Below are 19016 nucleotides of genomic sequence, written 5' to 3' on the forward strand. Positions count from 1 at the left end.
CGCTGGAGTTGTTCCGATATATATATGGGCTTATAAATCGAGTCTTAGATACTCGATTTCCATGTGGACGCCACGGGGAAAAAATACAAACTCAGACCCGATCAAAACATGAAAATCGACCCTCAAGAACTCGATTTATAGCCCCTAAATCGAGTCTCTTAGACTCAAGATGCTAGTAAAAAATATAGTTTCAAAACCTTAACAACTAACTAGATAGAAAAAAAAAATTAGTTGCCCATTTTCGCCTTCAGATACAAATATTCTTTCTTTTTTAAAAAAAATAATTCAAAATATCTTCCTGCTTTGTTATGAATGGCATGAAAATTAAAAATCATCGCAATTAATGGGGCATGCCCATGATCAAACAAGAGCAGCTTGAAAAAATAAAAATTTATATATTTATATATAAATATGAAGGGTTTTACTAAAGTGTGCTTTAAGCGCATATCCTTTTTTTTTTTTTGAAAGGTCCTAAGAGCATATCTTAGTAAACCATTTTAGAGAAAGTAACTAAACTAATTTAACAGTTTTTTCAATTTTTCATAAAAAATTTCGTAAAATAGATTGTTAATGTATGCTCCTAAAAGTATACATTAGAGCATCTCTAGCAAATTAGCCAAATTTTTGTACTGTTTGGACAATGAACAGTGACATTTAATTTTTAGCTACCCATTTTGCAAATACATTTTCCAACAGATTCTCTATCTCATTCTCTAACTTATTTAAATATTATTTCTTCATTCATTAATTTATTCTTTTTTTAACAACTACATATCTTCCAACATTTTTTTTTATTCAATACTTAATTATTATAATAGAAAAACACATTTGAAGAATGAACAGTAGCCCATCAAACTTGATGAGCTACTATTCATGAGCCAAAAAAATTCTGGGTATAGAGAATCCATTGGATACTATTTTTATGGTGTCATTCTCTACTATAGAGATTTTTATGTATTTAGCTACACAGTTGGAGATGCTCTTAACCGAACCCTATATATGTGTATATATATAATATATAAAATATATAATATTTTTTTTAGTTTACTTTATCTTTAAAGTTATTTTTGCACACCCTGATCACTGATTAACCCAACCCAAAACTAAACAATAACACATATTAGCTCATTCCAAAACCAAATAACATAGATCACACATCTCTCTCTCTCTCTCTCTCTCTCTCTCACAAATCCCATCTCATCATTCTTCTCTATCTGACTAACTATTAAGAGTAAATAGTGAGTGTTTACAAGCTCTGAGTATTTCTCTTTATTATAAAGATATATCATAGATGCATGTGTGTCTCCTTATTATAAATTTATGTTATATGTGTGTGAGTGTGTATGATACTAATTGTGTGAATTATTATTATTATTTTATTATAATGTTATTTGTATGAATTGTGATACATGTGAATGTGTGCGTATATAGTATAAATATAATATAACTTTATATAATTTAATACTTAGGAAATATTGAGGGTTTTTAACATATATGTGTATTGTTATTGTGGGGGTGAAAGCCCAACATTGTGTATTGGGCTTGGGGCCCTTTTTTTGGGTTAAGGTATGTCTGAAGAGAAGAAAATGATTAAGAATGATTCCAAATTGGAGAAATATACTTGGAAATGATTGAAGAGGGCAGGCCGAATAGCGTATTCTCTTCAGATATAAAGAGTCTCGATCAGGCAAGTACCTGGGAGGTTCAAGTGATCTTCCTGGCAATTCCAATGATAAGAATAAGCTCTGGGCATGTCTGAAAATGATAAGAACGGATAAATATATAAAGGAAAAAGCTGCTACCACTGTATTTAATGGACTGCAGCAACTTTTCTGGCCGCATTTATATGGAGAAGACCCCTGAACAGTACAACTTCAACTACCAACACTCTTGGAGAACTAAAGAAGATACCTGATGTGACATGTACTCAAGTGATTGCTTGGATGAAGAACAAATGTACATGAAGATGGTTTAGAAGAAGGCTATATAAATGAGAAATGTCTCTAAAGAAGAGGGGGGAGAAAGATTTAACTGTAGCTCTAAGAATTGTATTCACTGTTCAATCAATAATATACCTCTTCGAACATCAATATTTTTAGTTATTAAGTGCGTTTTTATTTTGGCCTATCCTTGAATATCATAGTTAACAGTTACTAAATTCACAACTAACCCAGCTATTTCACCCACTCTCTATAAATTCATTGTTTTAGGCTTGGGTTACAATTCCTGACCCTACAATTGGCGCCGTCTGTGGGAAGAGCTTGAACGAAAGTGGAGGCAACAATTGATAATAGCCGAATCAGGGCAACAACCAACAGAGTCTAGGGCATCCCAACATGTTAACCATTTTCTTAATTTGGAGCAGAGACAAGATCGTGAAGGTAGTGTACACACTGCGCATACTGATCGAAGCCAGTCACATAGTGGAAGTCATGTATCTCATGCAAAGAAGAACCAGAACATGCAACTAGAAATTGAAAGGCTAAAAAAGGAGTTACGCCATGCAAAGAGGAAACAGATTTCTTCGTATTCCGATGAGGATTCTGATGACGAACAAGACGTCACTTACAAACAGAGATTTCAAACACCAGCCAGTGAATCTTTTTCCTATGAAGAAGAGCATTATCATAAGAGGCAACCTCGAAACCCATCACATGGAGGCGTAGGAAACGATGCTATGAGTAGGGCTTTAAATCAAATCTCTAGGTCACCTTTTACACGCAGGATTGAGGAAGCAAGGCTCCCTCTTCGTTTTTATCAGCCGGCGTTCACCATCTATAATGGTAAAACAGACCCTGTGGAACATGTGAGTCACTTTAACCAAAGGATGGCTATCTACTCTAGGGATGAGGCTCTGATATGCAAGGTTTTTCCCTCCAGTCTTGGATCAGTTGTAATGAGATGGTTTGACTGATGGAAATAGATGTGAACGCAGCGGAAAAAAATAAGTTTAAAACGGATCTACATCATTCGATATTGATAACATGCACAAAATAAATTTCAGAATTAGAGAACAAGTGAGTGTACCTTAAAGCGGTGAATTTCAAAACTGAAGATTGAAGCACTTAGGAATACTTTTGATCTTCACTCCAATTCCACTAACGCCCAAGAAGTGTGGACTCTCAATTGGTTACAAAGGGATAATCAAAAGAGTGACTTACACTCTCATACACACCACTTTTCAATGATGTTTTTCTCACACCCATTTTTCTGTACGTTTTTCCCTTTTTTTATCTAACCAATTATCTAATTGGGCTGGTCTTTTGGGCCTTTCCAATTGGGTTTAAGTGTGTGGTTTGGAGTGGGACCAAAAGGGACCAATAAGACACTAGCTCCATTGGGCCTTGAGCTTTTCTATCAACTCTTGATAAGTCCAAAGTTACCATTAACTATATTTAATACTACTATATAAATATAATTGCACTCTAGGCCTTACCTATAATTATATCCCATGACTTTATTATACATGTAACCCCTTCATAAAATATTCATAGTAATACAAAGTCATTAATGTAGACTGCCACTTTGTAAATTACTACATCTTAATCCTTGAGTACCCGGTTTAATCCTTTAATGTTATTCATTATATATTTATGAAATCCAATTTCATAAATATATACTTTAGTCTTACTAAAGTGGTTAAGCCTAACTCTCTGAATAACAAACTCATTAAACTTATCTCAAGGGAATACTTTATATCTCCGTTAAGAGACTATGAATTCCATCTTAAGATAAAATATTCCATCAATACTAAATGTGGCTGCCCAACATACTAAGATTTTGACCATAACTATAGATCTCACTCCTGATATATCAAAGCAATCTACACCTTATGATCAGGTCCATTATTCTCTCAGGATTAAGAGTTCATGCAAATACAAGTCGTGAGATTTATTATTCATATGACAGTCATTAGGAAAATAATAAATCTCACAACGGTCCAGTTCAATACGTCTTAACTCTTAAAACATATTAACACATCAACCAGTAGTCTCCACTTCCATGATCAAGACAAATCATCGTGATTGATATGTTATAGTCTTCGCTGATGAAATGCCCAATTTCATCACCGACTACGAACTATAATTCTGAGTTTACAAAGAACTTGTGATTCATATCTTCTGTGACTTTTCACATAAATCACATACTATGCATCTCATGGACCAAATGATAATGTCATAATATTCATATTACCATTATTTCAGATAATAATAAAACAAATTCATTAAACACAATATTAAGTCATACATAATGTCATACACAATGTCAAACTTAATATCATACATAGCATCATACAATAGGATTTAAGGGCACTAATCCTAACATTGACAACCTAAAAGCAGACTCCATCAGTTCCTTCAAAGAGCTCACTCAAGCATTTAGTTCCCGTTTTGTCACCTGTCGAAGAGTGGCCAGACCCTTATCTTTATGCTGTCCTTGAGCATGCAAGAGGGTGAGACCTTGAAAACGTATTCCAATAGGTACTGGGAGATGTTTAATGATATGGAGGGCAATTTTGATGGGATGGCCCTTAGCACGTTCAAGCTCGGCCTCCCTACTAATCATGGTTTAAGGAAGTCCTTAACTGGTAAGCTAGTTACTAACATGCGTCAGCTCATGGACTGTATTGAAAAATATAAAAGAGTTGAAAAAGATTAACAGTAAAGGAAGGGAAAGGACAAGGTTATTCCCAAGGAGATGAGGGATTTCAGGTCGGACCGTTAAAATAATAGTAAACCACAGAGAGATTTTGCTAGGCAATCAGGATCAACAAATCTTCAAGCAATCAATGTTGTATTCAAAAAGTCAGTACACCAAGTTTTGAAAAAGATTAAGAATAAACCATTCTTTAAGTGGCCGAATAAGATGGTGGGGAACCTTGAGAGGCGCAATCATAATCTCTATTGCCAGTACCATCAAGACCATGGACATGCCACAAAAGATTGCAAGAGCTTGTGGGATCATTTGGACCAACTAGTCTGCGAGGATAAATTGAAACACCTCTTGCACCACTCCAATGGTCGAGGAAGTCAGGTGAACTTAGAGCCCCGAAGAGATGACCCTTCAAAGCTCTCATTAGGAACTATTAATGTCATCTTCGCTGCACCAGGGAGAACAGGATCCTGGCCATCGAAGGTTATGTCGATAGCCCAGTTACCCGCAGGGGATTTCGGCCAAGGTCCGAAGAGAGCTAAATCGGATGCTCAACTAGTTTTAGGGTTCCCAGATAAGGACAAGATCGAATCCATCTAACCCTATGATGATGTTTTAGTAATCACCTTCAGAATTGGAGAGTATGATGTGAAGAGGGTAATGGTCGACCAGGGTAGCGCGGTAGAGGTAATGTATCCTAATCTCTACAAGGGGCTGAACTTAAAACCTCAAGACCTAACACCATACAATTCCTCCTAATGAGTTTTGAAGGAAGAATTGTTACCCCGAAAGGACAAATACGATTACTCGTGCAGACTGGCTCAGAGGTAGTAGAGGTGGATTTTATAGTTATAGATGTGTATTCGCCCTATATAGCAATCGTAGCTAGACCTTGGCTTCATACACTAGGGGCTGTTTCCTCTACTTTGCATCAGAAAGTTAAATATCCATCTGAAGGACAGGTTTGTGAAATCCGGGGAGATCAGTCCGTGACCAAACAATGCTTAGTGGCTGTCATCCAGCATAAGCCCGAAATTGAGTCCTCGGCCAAGTCCGAAAGAGGTTTATAGTAGTTAAAACCTCAGATATCGCCCGTCGAAGACCTAGACGAGGGTGCTAGGTGCGAAGATTTAATAAAAGTTATCATTGGAGACAATCCAGAAAAGTTCTTTCAAGTCGGATCTCAGCTGCCTCTGCAAAATAGGGAAAAGCTAATAGAGTTCCTTCAAAGAAACATTAATGTATTCACCTGGAACGCTTACAAAGCCCCAGGGGTAGATCCAGAATTCATCTGTCACCATTTGAAGGTCAACCCACTGATTACTCCTAAAAAATAGCCTCCTTGGCGCCTATCCAAGGAACATGCTAAGGCAGTGAGAGAAGAGGTAACAAAGCTCAAACAAGCTAGAGCCATTAAGGAATTTTTTTTTTTTTATCCTGAATGGCTAGCAAATACTGTTGTGGTAAAGAAGAAGAATGGAAAATGATGAGTCTGTGTAGACTTCACTGACTTAAATAAGGTTTGTCCTAAAAATCTATTCCCTATGCCAAAAATTGATCAGCTAGTAGATACCACTATCGGCCATCCTCGGATGAGTTTCCTAGATGCTTTCCAAGGTTACCACTAAATACCGTTAGTCTTGGATGATCAAGAGAAGACTGCTTTTGTCACCCCTATCGATAACTACCATTACAAAGTGATGTCATTCGATTTGAAAAATGCAAGATCTACCTACCAAAGAATAATGACGAGGATGTTTGAATCATAGTTAGGTAAAAGTATCGAAATTTACATAGATGACATGGTGGTGAAAAGCAAGATCGTTTCTGAACATGTAAAGGACTTTGAAAACATTTTTGAAATTCTAAGAAAGCATAAGCTACGTCTAAACGCTTCCAAATGCTCATTTGGTGTGGGATCAGGTAAGTTATTGGGGTACATGGTGACTCACAAAGGAATTGAAGTTAACCCCGATCAGATAAAGGCCATCCACAATTTACAAGCTTTTCGAAATCCCAAAGATGTTCAGAAATTAACTGAGATGATTGCTGCCTTGAACCGATTCATCTCTCAATTAACAGATAGGTGTAAACCTTTCTTCTCGTTGATCAACAAATGGAAAGGGTTTGAATGGACTGAAGAGTGCGCTTCGGCCTTTCAATAACTTAAAAACTATTTGGCTCGGCCATTAATCATGTCCAGTCTTGAGCCAAATGAGGTCTTATTTGCTTACATTGCTGTGGCTCCTTGTGCTGTAAGTTTGGTATTGATATGAGTGGACCAAGGTGTGCAAAGGCCAGTTTATTATGTGAGTAAGTCATTGTATAAGGCCGAGATTCGATACTTGCCGCTGGAGAAAGCCATCTTGGCAGTAGTATTTGGTGCACGAAAATTGTTTCATTACTTCCAAGCACATACGGTCATTGTGCTCATACGACTCCTGCTTAAAACTATACTTAGAAGTGCTAACTACTAGGGGAGAATAGCTAAATGGGGCATTATCCTAGGAGCCTTTGACATTAAATATATGCCCCGTACATCCACAAAGGGACAGGTCCTCATAGATTTAGTAGCTGAGTTCATTGAGCCCTCGTTAATAGAATTAATGCCAACATAGAACATGGATGAAAAATCGGTTGGCGTAATCTCTCAGAAAGGACCATCATCCTGGAAAGTATATGTAGACGGTGCAGCAAATTAGAAGGGTTCTGGAGTGGGGCTAGTATTAATATCTCCAGAGAAGATTGTTATCGAAAAATCGCTAAGACTAAACTTCACGGCCACAAATAATGAGGCCGAGTATGAAGTTTTACTAATGGGAATGGCTATGGTTCGAAAAATTGGAGGAAAGTCAGTGGAAGTATTCTCAAACTCGAGGTTAGTCATTGGTCAAGTACAATGTGAGTTTAAGGCAAAAGAGGAAAGAATGCAGAGATACTTAAGACGAGTTAAATGTTTGCAATCCGAATTCGACTCTTTTAATTTGCTGCACATTCCCAGAAACGATAATGCATATGCTGATTCTTTGGCTACACTCGCTATCTCTTCAGCGTAAGATTTGCCGAGAGTTATCCTCGTCGAGGACTTGCATGGGCCTACAGAGGAAAGAAGAGAGGTAGTCCAAGTTCACCAAATCAGGGTCGAACTCAGCTGGATGGATCCTATAATTAAATTCTTGAAGGAGGACATTTTACCTGAAGAAAGGTGGGAAGCTGATGAAGTTCGGAGGAAGGCAACCAGATTCTGGCTATCTGAGGACCAGAAACTATATAAACGCTCCTATTCAGGACCATACTTATTATGCATGCATCCCGAAGCGGCTGAGTTACTACTAGAAGAATTACATGAAGGAATCTGTGGGAGCTACACTGGAGGTAGGTCCTTGGCTCACCGAGCCATTACTCAAGGTTATTAGTGACCGAATTTGCAAAAAGAAGCTTATGAATATGTCAAGAAGTGTAATCAATGTCAACGGTTTACCCTAAACATTCATCAACTAAGGGGAACCCTTAATTCACTATCCAGCCCATGGCCTTTCGCTCAATAGGGCTTAGATATCGTGGGCCCATTCCCTAAGGCTGCAGAAAACAGGAAATATCTTCGGGTTAACACAGACTATTTTACCAAATGGGTCTAAACTGAACCTCTGGCCAACATCAGAGACGTAGACATGTAGAAATTTTTGTGGAAGAATATCGTCACTCGGTTTGAGGTTCCTCATACTCTCATCTCAGTCAATGGCTTACAGTTTGATAGCAAAGCATTCAGAAATTATTGTAGTGAACTGGGAATCATAAACAGATACTCCATCCTTGCCTATCCTAGGAGAATGGGCAAGCGGAAGCGGTTAATAAGGTCATAGTAAGTGGATTAAAAAAGAGACTGGACGATGCGAAGGGCAAATAGGTGAAAGAATTGTCACATGTACTTTGGGCATACAGAACCACGCCTCGTAGGTCTACTAGAGAGACCCCCTTCCCAATGACCTATGGAGCTGAAGCTGTCATACCTTTGGAGAATGGGTTCCCAACATTGAGAACTAGTTCGTTCAATCCGACCGGCAACAACGAGTAGCTAGAGAAGAGTCTGGATCTGATTAAGGAAATGAGAGAAAATGCAATGGTCCGATTAACTCATTACCAACAAATGCTTAGACAAGAGTATGATGCCAATGTAAAACTAAGGCCTCTAAAACCTAGTGATTTGGTGCTCAGAAAAGTTGTGGGTACTGCAAAGAACCTAGCTTGGGAAAAGTTAAGTCCCAATTAGGAAGTGTCATATCGTATTACCTCAGGGGCTGGCATTGGAGCGTATTTTTTGGAAGACTTAGATAGTCATGTAATATCACGCCCTTGGAATGTAAAAAATCTCAAAAGGTACTATTATTAAGCGAACCTTTTTTTTAATCAATATGCCAATTTATTATATAAATTTTTTGGACAAGTTTTTAAACTTAAATCCAATCATGCCTGAAGTTCTCGGACCAGATGATTTGGGTTAGTTAACATTTTGTTACAATTTTCTTAGGTATTTAAACTTAAATCCAATCATGCTTGAAGTACTCGGACCAGACAATTTGGGTTAGTTAATACTCCGTTGCAATTTCCTTAAGTATTTAAACTTAAATCCAATCACGCCTGAAGTCCTCGAACCAGATGATTTGGGTTAGTTAATACTCCGTTACAATTTCTTTAAGTGTTTAAACTTAAATTCAATCATTCCTGAAGTCCTCAAACTAGATGATTTTGGTTAGTTAACAATCCGTTACAATTTCCTTAAGTATTTAAACTTAAATCCAATCATGCCTGAAGTCCTCGAACTAGATGATTTGGGTTAGTTAACACTCCGTTACAATTTTCTTAAGTGTTTAAACTTAAATCCAATCATGTCTAAAGTCCTCGGACCAAATGATTTGGGTTAGTTAACATTCCGTTACAATTTTCTTAAATGTTTAAACTTAAGTCCAATCATGTCTGAAGTCCTTAAACCAGATGATTTTGGTTAGTTAACACTCCCTTGAGTAAATGCCAGCTTATGATAAATCTCTTCGACCACGCACTCACTACAAAGTTAGTGCTTAGAAGTATTCTCCATAAATATTCGAGAAAAATAGTAAGATCTTCATATCATTTATTGCTTTTAATGTTTACTAAAAATTCTTACACAATCAGTTTCTTCCAGTATTAGAGTAAATTGTTTGCATCATTAATATGATATCATTGTTAAGTTTGCCTATGTTATATTAACTACAAGTCAGTCATTTGCAATAATAGTAAATTTCATAACATGTATGACGAAGACAAAAAATAGAAGAACAATTTCATTAATTAAAAAGAAAGTACATAACAATCCCTTACATAAAAAAAATTAAAAATTTTTTTTTTTAAAAAAACTAAAAACTAACTAATACAAGTACGAAATAGAAATCCTTAGATATCTAAGTTTTCATCTAGGGAGCCAAAGGGTTAATAGTACGGCTGGGCTGGGTAGCAGCATCCGTGGTCTGATCCTTAGCCTGCTTGCCCTGGTCTCCAGTCTTACCAGACTCTTTGGGTGCTTCAGTAGGATCAGGAAGGGTCTGGTCGACTACAGGCTGCTCTAGAGCTTCTAGGAGATCGCAAATGTCTAGGTAGTAGAAAACATTCTTAGACTGCCTCAAGTCAGCCTCTGGAGGGACCTTAACAGCTTCAAGGGCTTTATCCCAAGTTACATCGCAGTATTCCCTGCAGACCTTTACGAACTCCTCAGTGAGTCTGAGTTGGGTCTCCTCCACCCCAAGAGTATATGCTGCCTGTCTCTTAGCCTCCACCGCCTCTTTGGCCAGCTGAGCATCTTTCTTGGCCAACTGGGCGGCTTCCTTGGCTTTCTGTAGTTCAGCACGAAGACCTTTGACCAACTCTCTTTGTGTCTCCAGATTGATCTCGGTCATGCGCAACTGCTTGCATTGGTCTTCGGCCTACTTTTCAGCGGTCTTCAGGCCAGATTCAAGATTATCCCTTTGGCTTTTCATATCTCTTAGCTGCCCAGACAACCGAGAATAGTCTTCCTTCACACTGCCCAGTGATTTTTCTGCCTCAAACCAAGAATGGGCCTCTGCTTGGGCTTCAGTATAGGCCTTTTTGTTCCACTCTTCAGCCACATAAACCTGCTGGGTAATTTACATAGCAGAAGGAAAATTTTCAATATAAAAAAAAATCATCAGTATCCTAATTGAAGAAGTGGATTAATTTACATACTATGGCTAAATTCCTTTTTAGGGATAAAAAGAGGACATACTGGCTAAAACACTTGTAAGATTCCATGTCTCATGGGAGGAGCAGTGGTTGCTTCAAAGCCTCAGCAACGAGACCTGCCCTCCCCCCATTGTAATTTTGAGGGAGGTCTCGTAGGGGATTAGAGCACCATCAAATTCCAGCCTTGGGGACTAGGTACGAGGTCCTCGGCGCACATCAGCTGCGAAAGTGTCGTCTTGGCTCTCGGTAGATGAAGCCCTTTTGCTCCGGTGGTCTCTTACCACCTTCTGTTGCTTAGTCCCTTTTGGAGGCACCACCTCTCTTTCTTCATTATCGACGATGGGCCTCTTCTTCTTCGAATCTAGCAATTGCTTTGAGCCACGATCCAAAGGAACCTGGGGAGGTGGTGGAGGAAGACTAACAATTGGTTGGGATGTACCGATCTCTTTAGGCCCAGCTTTTTTATTCCTATTCTTTATCAAGTCTTTTAGGCTAGCCATGTCTTCTTCCTCTTCCGAGGAGTCGTTAAGAACAACAATTATTAAAACAGGAGGGCAAACATTAGACTGCCTATCAATTTCCTCCTTAGCTTCTGAAACTTGTATCGCTTAACCCCTTTCTGAAGCCTCTTCTTTAAATCTAAACTTATCAATTTACTCCTCAAGTGAAGAGGTTGAAGAAACGACTCTTTCACCTACTGCTACTGGTTCAAGGGGAACCTGCTAAACCGGCTGGACTAGCAATGGTATACCTTGCGAATTTGGATGTGGCACGGGGGCAAGATCGAACGGTGCTAGGAAATTGCACCAAGAGACATTTATTCGTTTGAGTCGATTGTCTCCTTGAGTGATAGCTTTGCCGATCAGCTGGAAATCGATTGATTTTGGCGTGAAACCAAGAATGAGAGGAACGGACTGGAGCTACCCGTCTTCACTTACAAAAATCTCTGATCGTAGTAAGTAGTTGAGCGCGCAGACGTTTGTGAGGCTGAGCCGAGGAGAAACGTGATCCTTATCTGTTAACACCACAACGAAACTTAGTTAGAAACTTGAAAATAATTATACAAAGAGAAGGCAAATTGTTAAAAAACGGAGATCCTAAATCTATTGTTAGAAAACCTAAATCTAGGATGTTCCACCTGGCTCTCCTAGTTGGGTCGGGCAATGAAGACCATCATTCCATGCGCTCGAGATGATCAAATAGTCGTCTTTGATCCCTTTGCTGGACTTGGGAAGGCAGGAGACAAGCCTAACGATGTCGGATCGAGATTTAAGATAGTATCCCGCTCCCTTCAAGCTATGACACTCGTACATATGTACCATGTCAAGCCAAGTGAGTCCTAATCCTAGATGACGGTTCAAAGCGTCAATTGCTCCAAGGATCTTAAAGACATTGGGTGCGCACTAATCAGGAGAAAGCATGTGGTTACAAAGATAGTTTTGGGTAATAGAACCCATAGGGAGAGTCATTCCTCCTTCTATAAATGCTATCATAGGGATTACGACTTCCTTCTCTCTTCGGTCAGTTAGTACCCTTTCTGGCGGACAATACCTCAGGTTTACCCCCTGTGGTATGCTGTATGTCTCCTTAAATTCCTTTATTAAGGCATGACTATCGACAAGATACTGAAATCTACCCATTTTTGATTATCTAGAAAAAGACGCAGAATAATAACTGGGAAACGAGAGTTTGAAGGCTAAGGAAGCTGGCCGAAGAGAAGATGAAAGGCTTGAATAAAGGAGAACTTACACAAACTAAATCGGAGAATGATCTTTGAACTCGTAGAGAGATTCTTGCAGATTCTGAGAAGAACTAGGATTGATGATTGGAAGAGCTTGATGGATTTGAATGCCTAAGTTCGCTGGATAATCTGAGAGTTTGCAAAGTAAAGAAGAAATAACCTTTTCTGAGGCTTTATACAGGGATAAATGAAAGGGTAAGAGTCATCCTGCCCAAATTATAAGGAAGAACATCATCCGTTGGATCGATGGTCCACCGTTGGATACGAGACAGAATGCCGCTTGAAGTAATTAATAGCGCTAATACTGAAACGACAGCAGCAATGATGAAGCACGTAAACCTATGCTCATACACGTGTGAATTCAAATACTCGTGTTTTTATTTTCGTAACAAATCAAAATCTTATTTTTTCTCCTCAGACGCAAGAGAAGAATTAAAATTTTGAGGGGCTATTCTGAGGGTGAAAGACCAGCATTGTGTATTGGGCCTGGGGTCCCTTTTTTGGGTTAAGATATGTCCGAAGAGAAGAAAATGATTAAAAAGGATTCCAAAATATACCTGGAAATGATCGAGGAGGGCAAGCCGAAGAGATCATCAGCAGGCCGAAGAGTGTATTCTCTTCGGATATAAAAAGTCTCGATCAAGTAAGTACCTGGGAGGTTCAAGTGATCTTCCTGGCAATTTCAATGATAAGGATAAGCTTTGGGCATGTCTGAAGATGATAAGAATGGAGAAATATTTAAAGGAAAAAGCTGCTACTATCGTGTTTAATGCACTGCAGCAACTTTTCTGGCCGCATTTATGTGGAAAAGACTCCTGAACAATACAACTTCAACTACCAACACTCTTGGAGAACTAAAAAAGATACCTGATGTGACATGTACTCAAGTAATTTCTTGAATGAAGAACAAGTGTACGATGAAGATAGTTTAGAAGAAGGCTATATAAATGAGAAAGGTCTCTAAAGAAGAGAGGGGGAGAACGATTTAACTGTAACTTTAAAAATTGTATTCACTGTTCAATCAATAATATACCTCTTCGAACATCAATATTTTTAGTTGCTAAGTGCGTTTTTATGTTGGCCCATTCCTGAATATCATAGTTAACAGTTGCTAAATTCAAAACTAGCCCAGCTCTTTCATCCACTCTCTATAAATTTGTTGTTTTGAGCTTGGGCTACAATTCCTGACCCTACAGTTATCGTGTTATAGAACTTTTTGTTATAAAATTAGTGACTCAAGAAAGGAAAAAAAAAAGAGTAAAGTTAATGATTGTTCAAGCATTTGATTGGTTAATTAGACACTTAATATATTATTTATGTATAGATAAATGTAGCTAAATGGGTTAATAAGTAATACAAAATTGGTGGATTGAGCTTTGTCATATAGTTTAAAATATATTTATAAAAACAGTGATAAATAGATAATGACAATTGCAAAAAATATATCATGTTATATAAACTTATTAAAATAAAATGGTTACACTTACTTATATTGACAATAAATAATGACAAGTTGACAACTGATAATGAATTATCATGAAATAACTTCAAAATATGAAAACTCATATAAAAAAATCTTGATATATTCAAGTTTTATTTTTATTAAATTTTGTTTAATTTAAGTTTCTTAATGACCCACCTAAAAAATATTTCTGGAGCTGCAATTGCTCAAACTCTCAAAATGCATATTTATATGAATACATGACTTACCTCACTTACTTAACTGCATCACAACACCTATGTGTGAATGCATGATCATATTAATGCATGTTCATAGTATATCATAGCAAGAAATAGAAAGAAACCATATTCTAGCATGTTAAAGACAGACAAACAATCAAACAAAGAAACAGTGACTCAAAAACATAAAAGAAGGGTCAAAACAAAGGCATATTATATGAAATAAAAAATAAAAAAATAGAAGCAAGAAAACTCAGATTAGGGTTTCTAGGTACAAGTATGTGTGCGCATACATAGGCCTACATACGCATACAGAAACTATTAAACTCTAGGCTACCTAAACATGTTATGCTGCGACTTAAATAATGCTCACAAGTGCAGAATTATCGCAAAATAATAACTCGAAAAGTCCGAGATTGAATCCACAGGGAAAAATGAATTGATTAGCAAACCACAAGAGAATAAAACTAAAATAATAAAGTTTAACTGAAAAGATTTTTGATAGTTTAGTAAAGGTAATTTAAATTGAGATAAAATAACAATATATTAAGGTGCTAAAATTTAAGGATCCACATACAACACATCTATTAGTAGTATTAACAATATTTATTTTATAACTCAACTAAAATTCATACAAAAAATGACCTTAGTCGGATGATTTAATAATAAAAACTCAAGAATTAATTGTCTAAGGTAATTTCATGCAATTGATTGATTTTAGGCAAAACAAAATTAGTGAATTAATTAGCAGGGAATACTAAGCATTTAACTGCCTGGAGTCTATAATAAATCAAAGGATTATACAGAACTAAATACTTTTCTAGATAAGTAAAACAATCAAAAATATAAAAATATAAGCATTAAAACCAATAAATAATTGTTAAGAACATACCAATAAACGGTTGGGTTTCGTCCCTTACCTTAGCAAGGCTTCTAGCAAGCCATAACACAAATAGAATTCTAAAAACTGTAAAGAAACTTTAAGAAAATCTAAATTATATTCTACAGCAGCTTCCCTTTGAATTTTTCCCTAAAGAGCATTTAAATAGGTTAAGGAATCCTATTACAAGTTGAATTCCCGTTTGGAGAAAATCCCAGATTTTTAGGCTTCAATTAACCGACATTGTTTACCCATTTAACTCCAGAATTTGAACTTTTGGTAAACTAAAACGTTGTAGCCTTTTAAATTAGCTTTTCAGCCTAACTTGAATCATCTCGATTGGACATCTGAGCCGAAAGTTATGCTCCAAATACTAACCGGTGTGTAAGTTAGAATCCTAATCCGAATTGGACTTGGATTAGGTGCAAATTTCCTTTGATTCCTTACTCCAATTGGGCTTGTATTTAATTGGGTTGGCCTTCTTTGACTTCATCATGACCATTGTAAAATTAAAGTCCATTAACTTTCTTCCTTGCACAAATCCACTAATTTAATTTCATTATCCTACAAAAGACAAATTCACGCATTGAAATTCATTTAAGTACAAAATTGATTATTTAGCATTATTCCAAAATTAACTATAAAATGCATGAATTAACTTAAAATAAATATGATAATGCTTTTTTAATAATGATATATATATATAGGGATATTAGGCCCAGATGTTCATTGTATATTCGCACATTGGGCCTGTGGCCCAAGCTGATAACAAAGTATTGCCCAAAGATGAGGAATCTTGGAGAGAAGGGGGTGTGTTAACAAACAAAAAAGTTAGTATTAGCCATAAGGGCTCAACAGGACGAGCCGAGGGTAAAGGTCTCCTCGGTCGACCAAGGTCGAGGTCAGAGGAAATGGTCTGTTGATTAAGGGAAAGTTCCAGGAAGTTCTAATGGATTGGATAAACTTTACAGAGGCACCCGACGAAGGAAGGCTCTCAAATATCTTAAGGGAAAGCTGCTACCACCGCATTAAATGTCTAGCAGCTAATTTTCTAGCTGCATTAATGTGGAAAAGACCCCTAAACAGTGTAGATTTAGCCACCCCAATGCAAATAAGGTAAGAGAGGGTGTCTGATAGGACAGATACTCAAGTGATGGTCTAAAGAATCAACAAGTGTAGGATCAAGATGCTCCAAAAGAAACTATATAATGAAAGGGATCCTTCCTAGATGGGGGATCGGTAATTGAAGAGAAAAATAGTGTAATATTCAGGAACCAAATTTGTAACCAAACTGGAGGATAATACATAAGAACCAACCTCTTCGGGTCTTGCCGAAGACGATTTTTCTTCAATACAAACCCTTTTCTTCTTATCTCCTTATCTTCTGAACCTATTTCAGCGTTTGTTAGATTATTTAAAGTCCAGGTTTTCAACCCATTCTCTATAAATTCATTATTTTAGGCTTTTTGGGCCTAAGTCCATCCATGTAATGGGTTGGGAGCTTAAATTTGGTCCATATAATTGGCGCTGTTTGTGTGAATTACTGGTGTTATAGTAAATCCGACTTTCAACAATGGTAGGTTCAGGTCCACACTAGGCAGAATCTATGATTCCCAACGTCAAGATCACTTCCATGATCTTGAACAACAAAGGGATCAGGAGGGCTCGGGGTAAAAGTCACGTATCTCAAGAGGAGAATGCCATAAACATGCAAAAGGAAATTGATCACTTGAGGAGAACCTTGCGTCATGAACAACGAAGGCGAGCTTCCCCCAATCCTGACTTCTCTTCTGATAGTGAGGAGGATGGTAGCTATAGGCGCAAATCGAGGACTCACCCTAGCGAGTCTTTCTCGTACGATGAGGACTATCATCATAAACGTAGAAATAGAAATTCATCCTTGGTCGACCTGGAAAACGACGCTATGAGTAGAGCACTTAACTAGATTTCCAAGTAACCTTTCACGCGCTAGATTGAAGGAGGGAGACTTCCTCAACGATTTTCCCAACCCATGTTCACCATGTACAATAGAAGAACGAACCCAATGGAGCACGTTAGCCACTTCAATCAAAGGATGGCCATATACTCCAAGAACGAGCCTTTGATGTGCAAGGTATTCCCGTCCAGTTTGGGGCTTGTGGCAATAAGGTGGTTTGATAGTTTGAAGGTAGGTTCCATTGATTCTTTCAAGGAACTTACTAAAGTATTTGGATCCCGCTTTATTACATGTAGCAGGGTTCCTCGGCCCTTAGCTTCTTTGTTGTCTTTGTCCATGAGAGAAGGAGAAACCCTAAAGATGTATTCAGACAAATACTGGGAGATGTTTAATGAGATTGATGGTGATTTTAACGACGTAGCCATTAGCACTTTCAAGCTTAGCCTGCTTGCCAAGCATGGCTTGAGGAAATCTTTGACAGGAAAACCTGTTATTAGTATACGTCAACTTATGGATCAGATTGACAAGTATAAGAAAGTCGAGAAAAACCTACAGCAAGATAAGGGAAAGAGTAAGGTTATCCCTCAGGAGAGGAGGGATTTTAAGTCGGATCGCTTCAACAATAACAAACCTCGGAGAGATTTTGTCGGACAATCTGGGCCTGCAGTCCCTCAAATGGTAAACACCGTGTTTCGAGAGTCGGTGCATCAAGTTTTAGAGAATATCAAGAATGAGCCATACTTCAAATGGCCGAGCAAGATGAGTGGAGACCTACTGAAGCACAACCAAAGCCTTCATTGCCAGTACCATTAAGAGCAAGGACATACCACCGAAGATTGCCGAACACTGTGGAATCTGGAACAACTAGTCAAAAAGGGGAAGTTATAGCATCTCTTGTACCGCCCTAACAGGCAGGGAGACCAATCAAGGTCAGGGGCCCAGGGGAATGCTCCTTCAAGGCCATCGTTAAGTACAATCAATGTCATCTTTACTACACCTGGGAGAACTGGTTCTCATCCTTCCAAGGTAATGTCTATAACTGGGTTGTCAGTTGGCGGTTCCAATTTTGAGCCGAAGAGAGTTAGACTGGAAGTCCAACCTTCTTTGAGTTTCTTGGACGAAGACAAGGTTGGAACTATCCAATCACATGATGACGCTTTGGTGGTCATCCTTAGAATAGGGGAGTATGATGTGAAGAAGGTAATGGTGGACTAAGGCAACTGTGCAGAGATTATGTACCTTGACTTATATAGGAGACTGAACTTAAAACCTGAGGATCTCACCGCCTATAATTTGCCCCTAGTTAGTTTGGATGGGAAGGTTGTTATCCCAAAGGGTCAAATCAGGTTACCTGTGTAGGCAGGCTCAGAAATCGTGGAAGTGGACTTCATAGTGGTTGCATACTCCCCCTACACGGCCATTGTGGTCAGGCCCTAGCTTCACACCCTAGGCACTGTTTCTTCAACTTTGCATCAAAAAGTGAAGTATCCGTCAGAAGATCGGATTGAGGAGCTAGTGGGGGACCAATTCATGGCTAGGCAATGCCTCGTGTCTGCAATCTTACATCAGCCGGCAATTGAGTCCTCGGCCTTGGTTAAGGAAGGTTTATAGCAATCAAAGTCTATAGAATTACATGCTAAAGGGCCGGCCAAGGAGGTTAAGTATGAAGATTTAGAGAGATTTGCCATAGGTGATGATCCGGAAAGATTCTTCCAGGTCAGAGCTTAGCTACCACCTCAGGAGAAAGGGGAATTAGTAGAATTTCTTAAGAAAAACGTTGATGTGTTTGCCTGGAATGCCTACGAAGCTCCGGGAATAGATTCGAGTTTCATTTGCCATCACTTGAATGTCAACCCATCTGTCATACCCAAGAAGTAACTACCTCGACGTTC

General features: G+C 38.1%; 1 protein-coding gene across 1 annotated transcript; it reads left to right on the top strand.

Moving 5' to 3' along the window:
• The first annotated feature begins 17262 nt into the window (after nt 1-17262).
• Nucleotides 17263-17937, top strand: LOC136062625 (uncharacterized). The gene has a single exon (XM_065761901.1). The coding sequence runs from the start codon at nt 17263-17265 to the stop codon at nt 17935-17937; it is 675 nt and encodes a 224-aa protein (XP_065617973.1).
• Nucleotides 17938-19016: the final 1079 nt, after the last annotated feature.

The sequence above is a fragment of the Quercus suber genome, unplaced genomic scaffold (assembly GCF_002906115.3).
Source record: "Quercus suber isolate HL8 unplaced genomic scaffold, Cork oak 2.0 scaffold_434, whole genome shotgun sequence".
In the NCBI taxonomy this organism is placed as follows: domain Eukaryota; kingdom Viridiplantae; phylum Streptophyta; class Magnoliopsida; order Fagales; family Fagaceae; genus Quercus; species Quercus suber.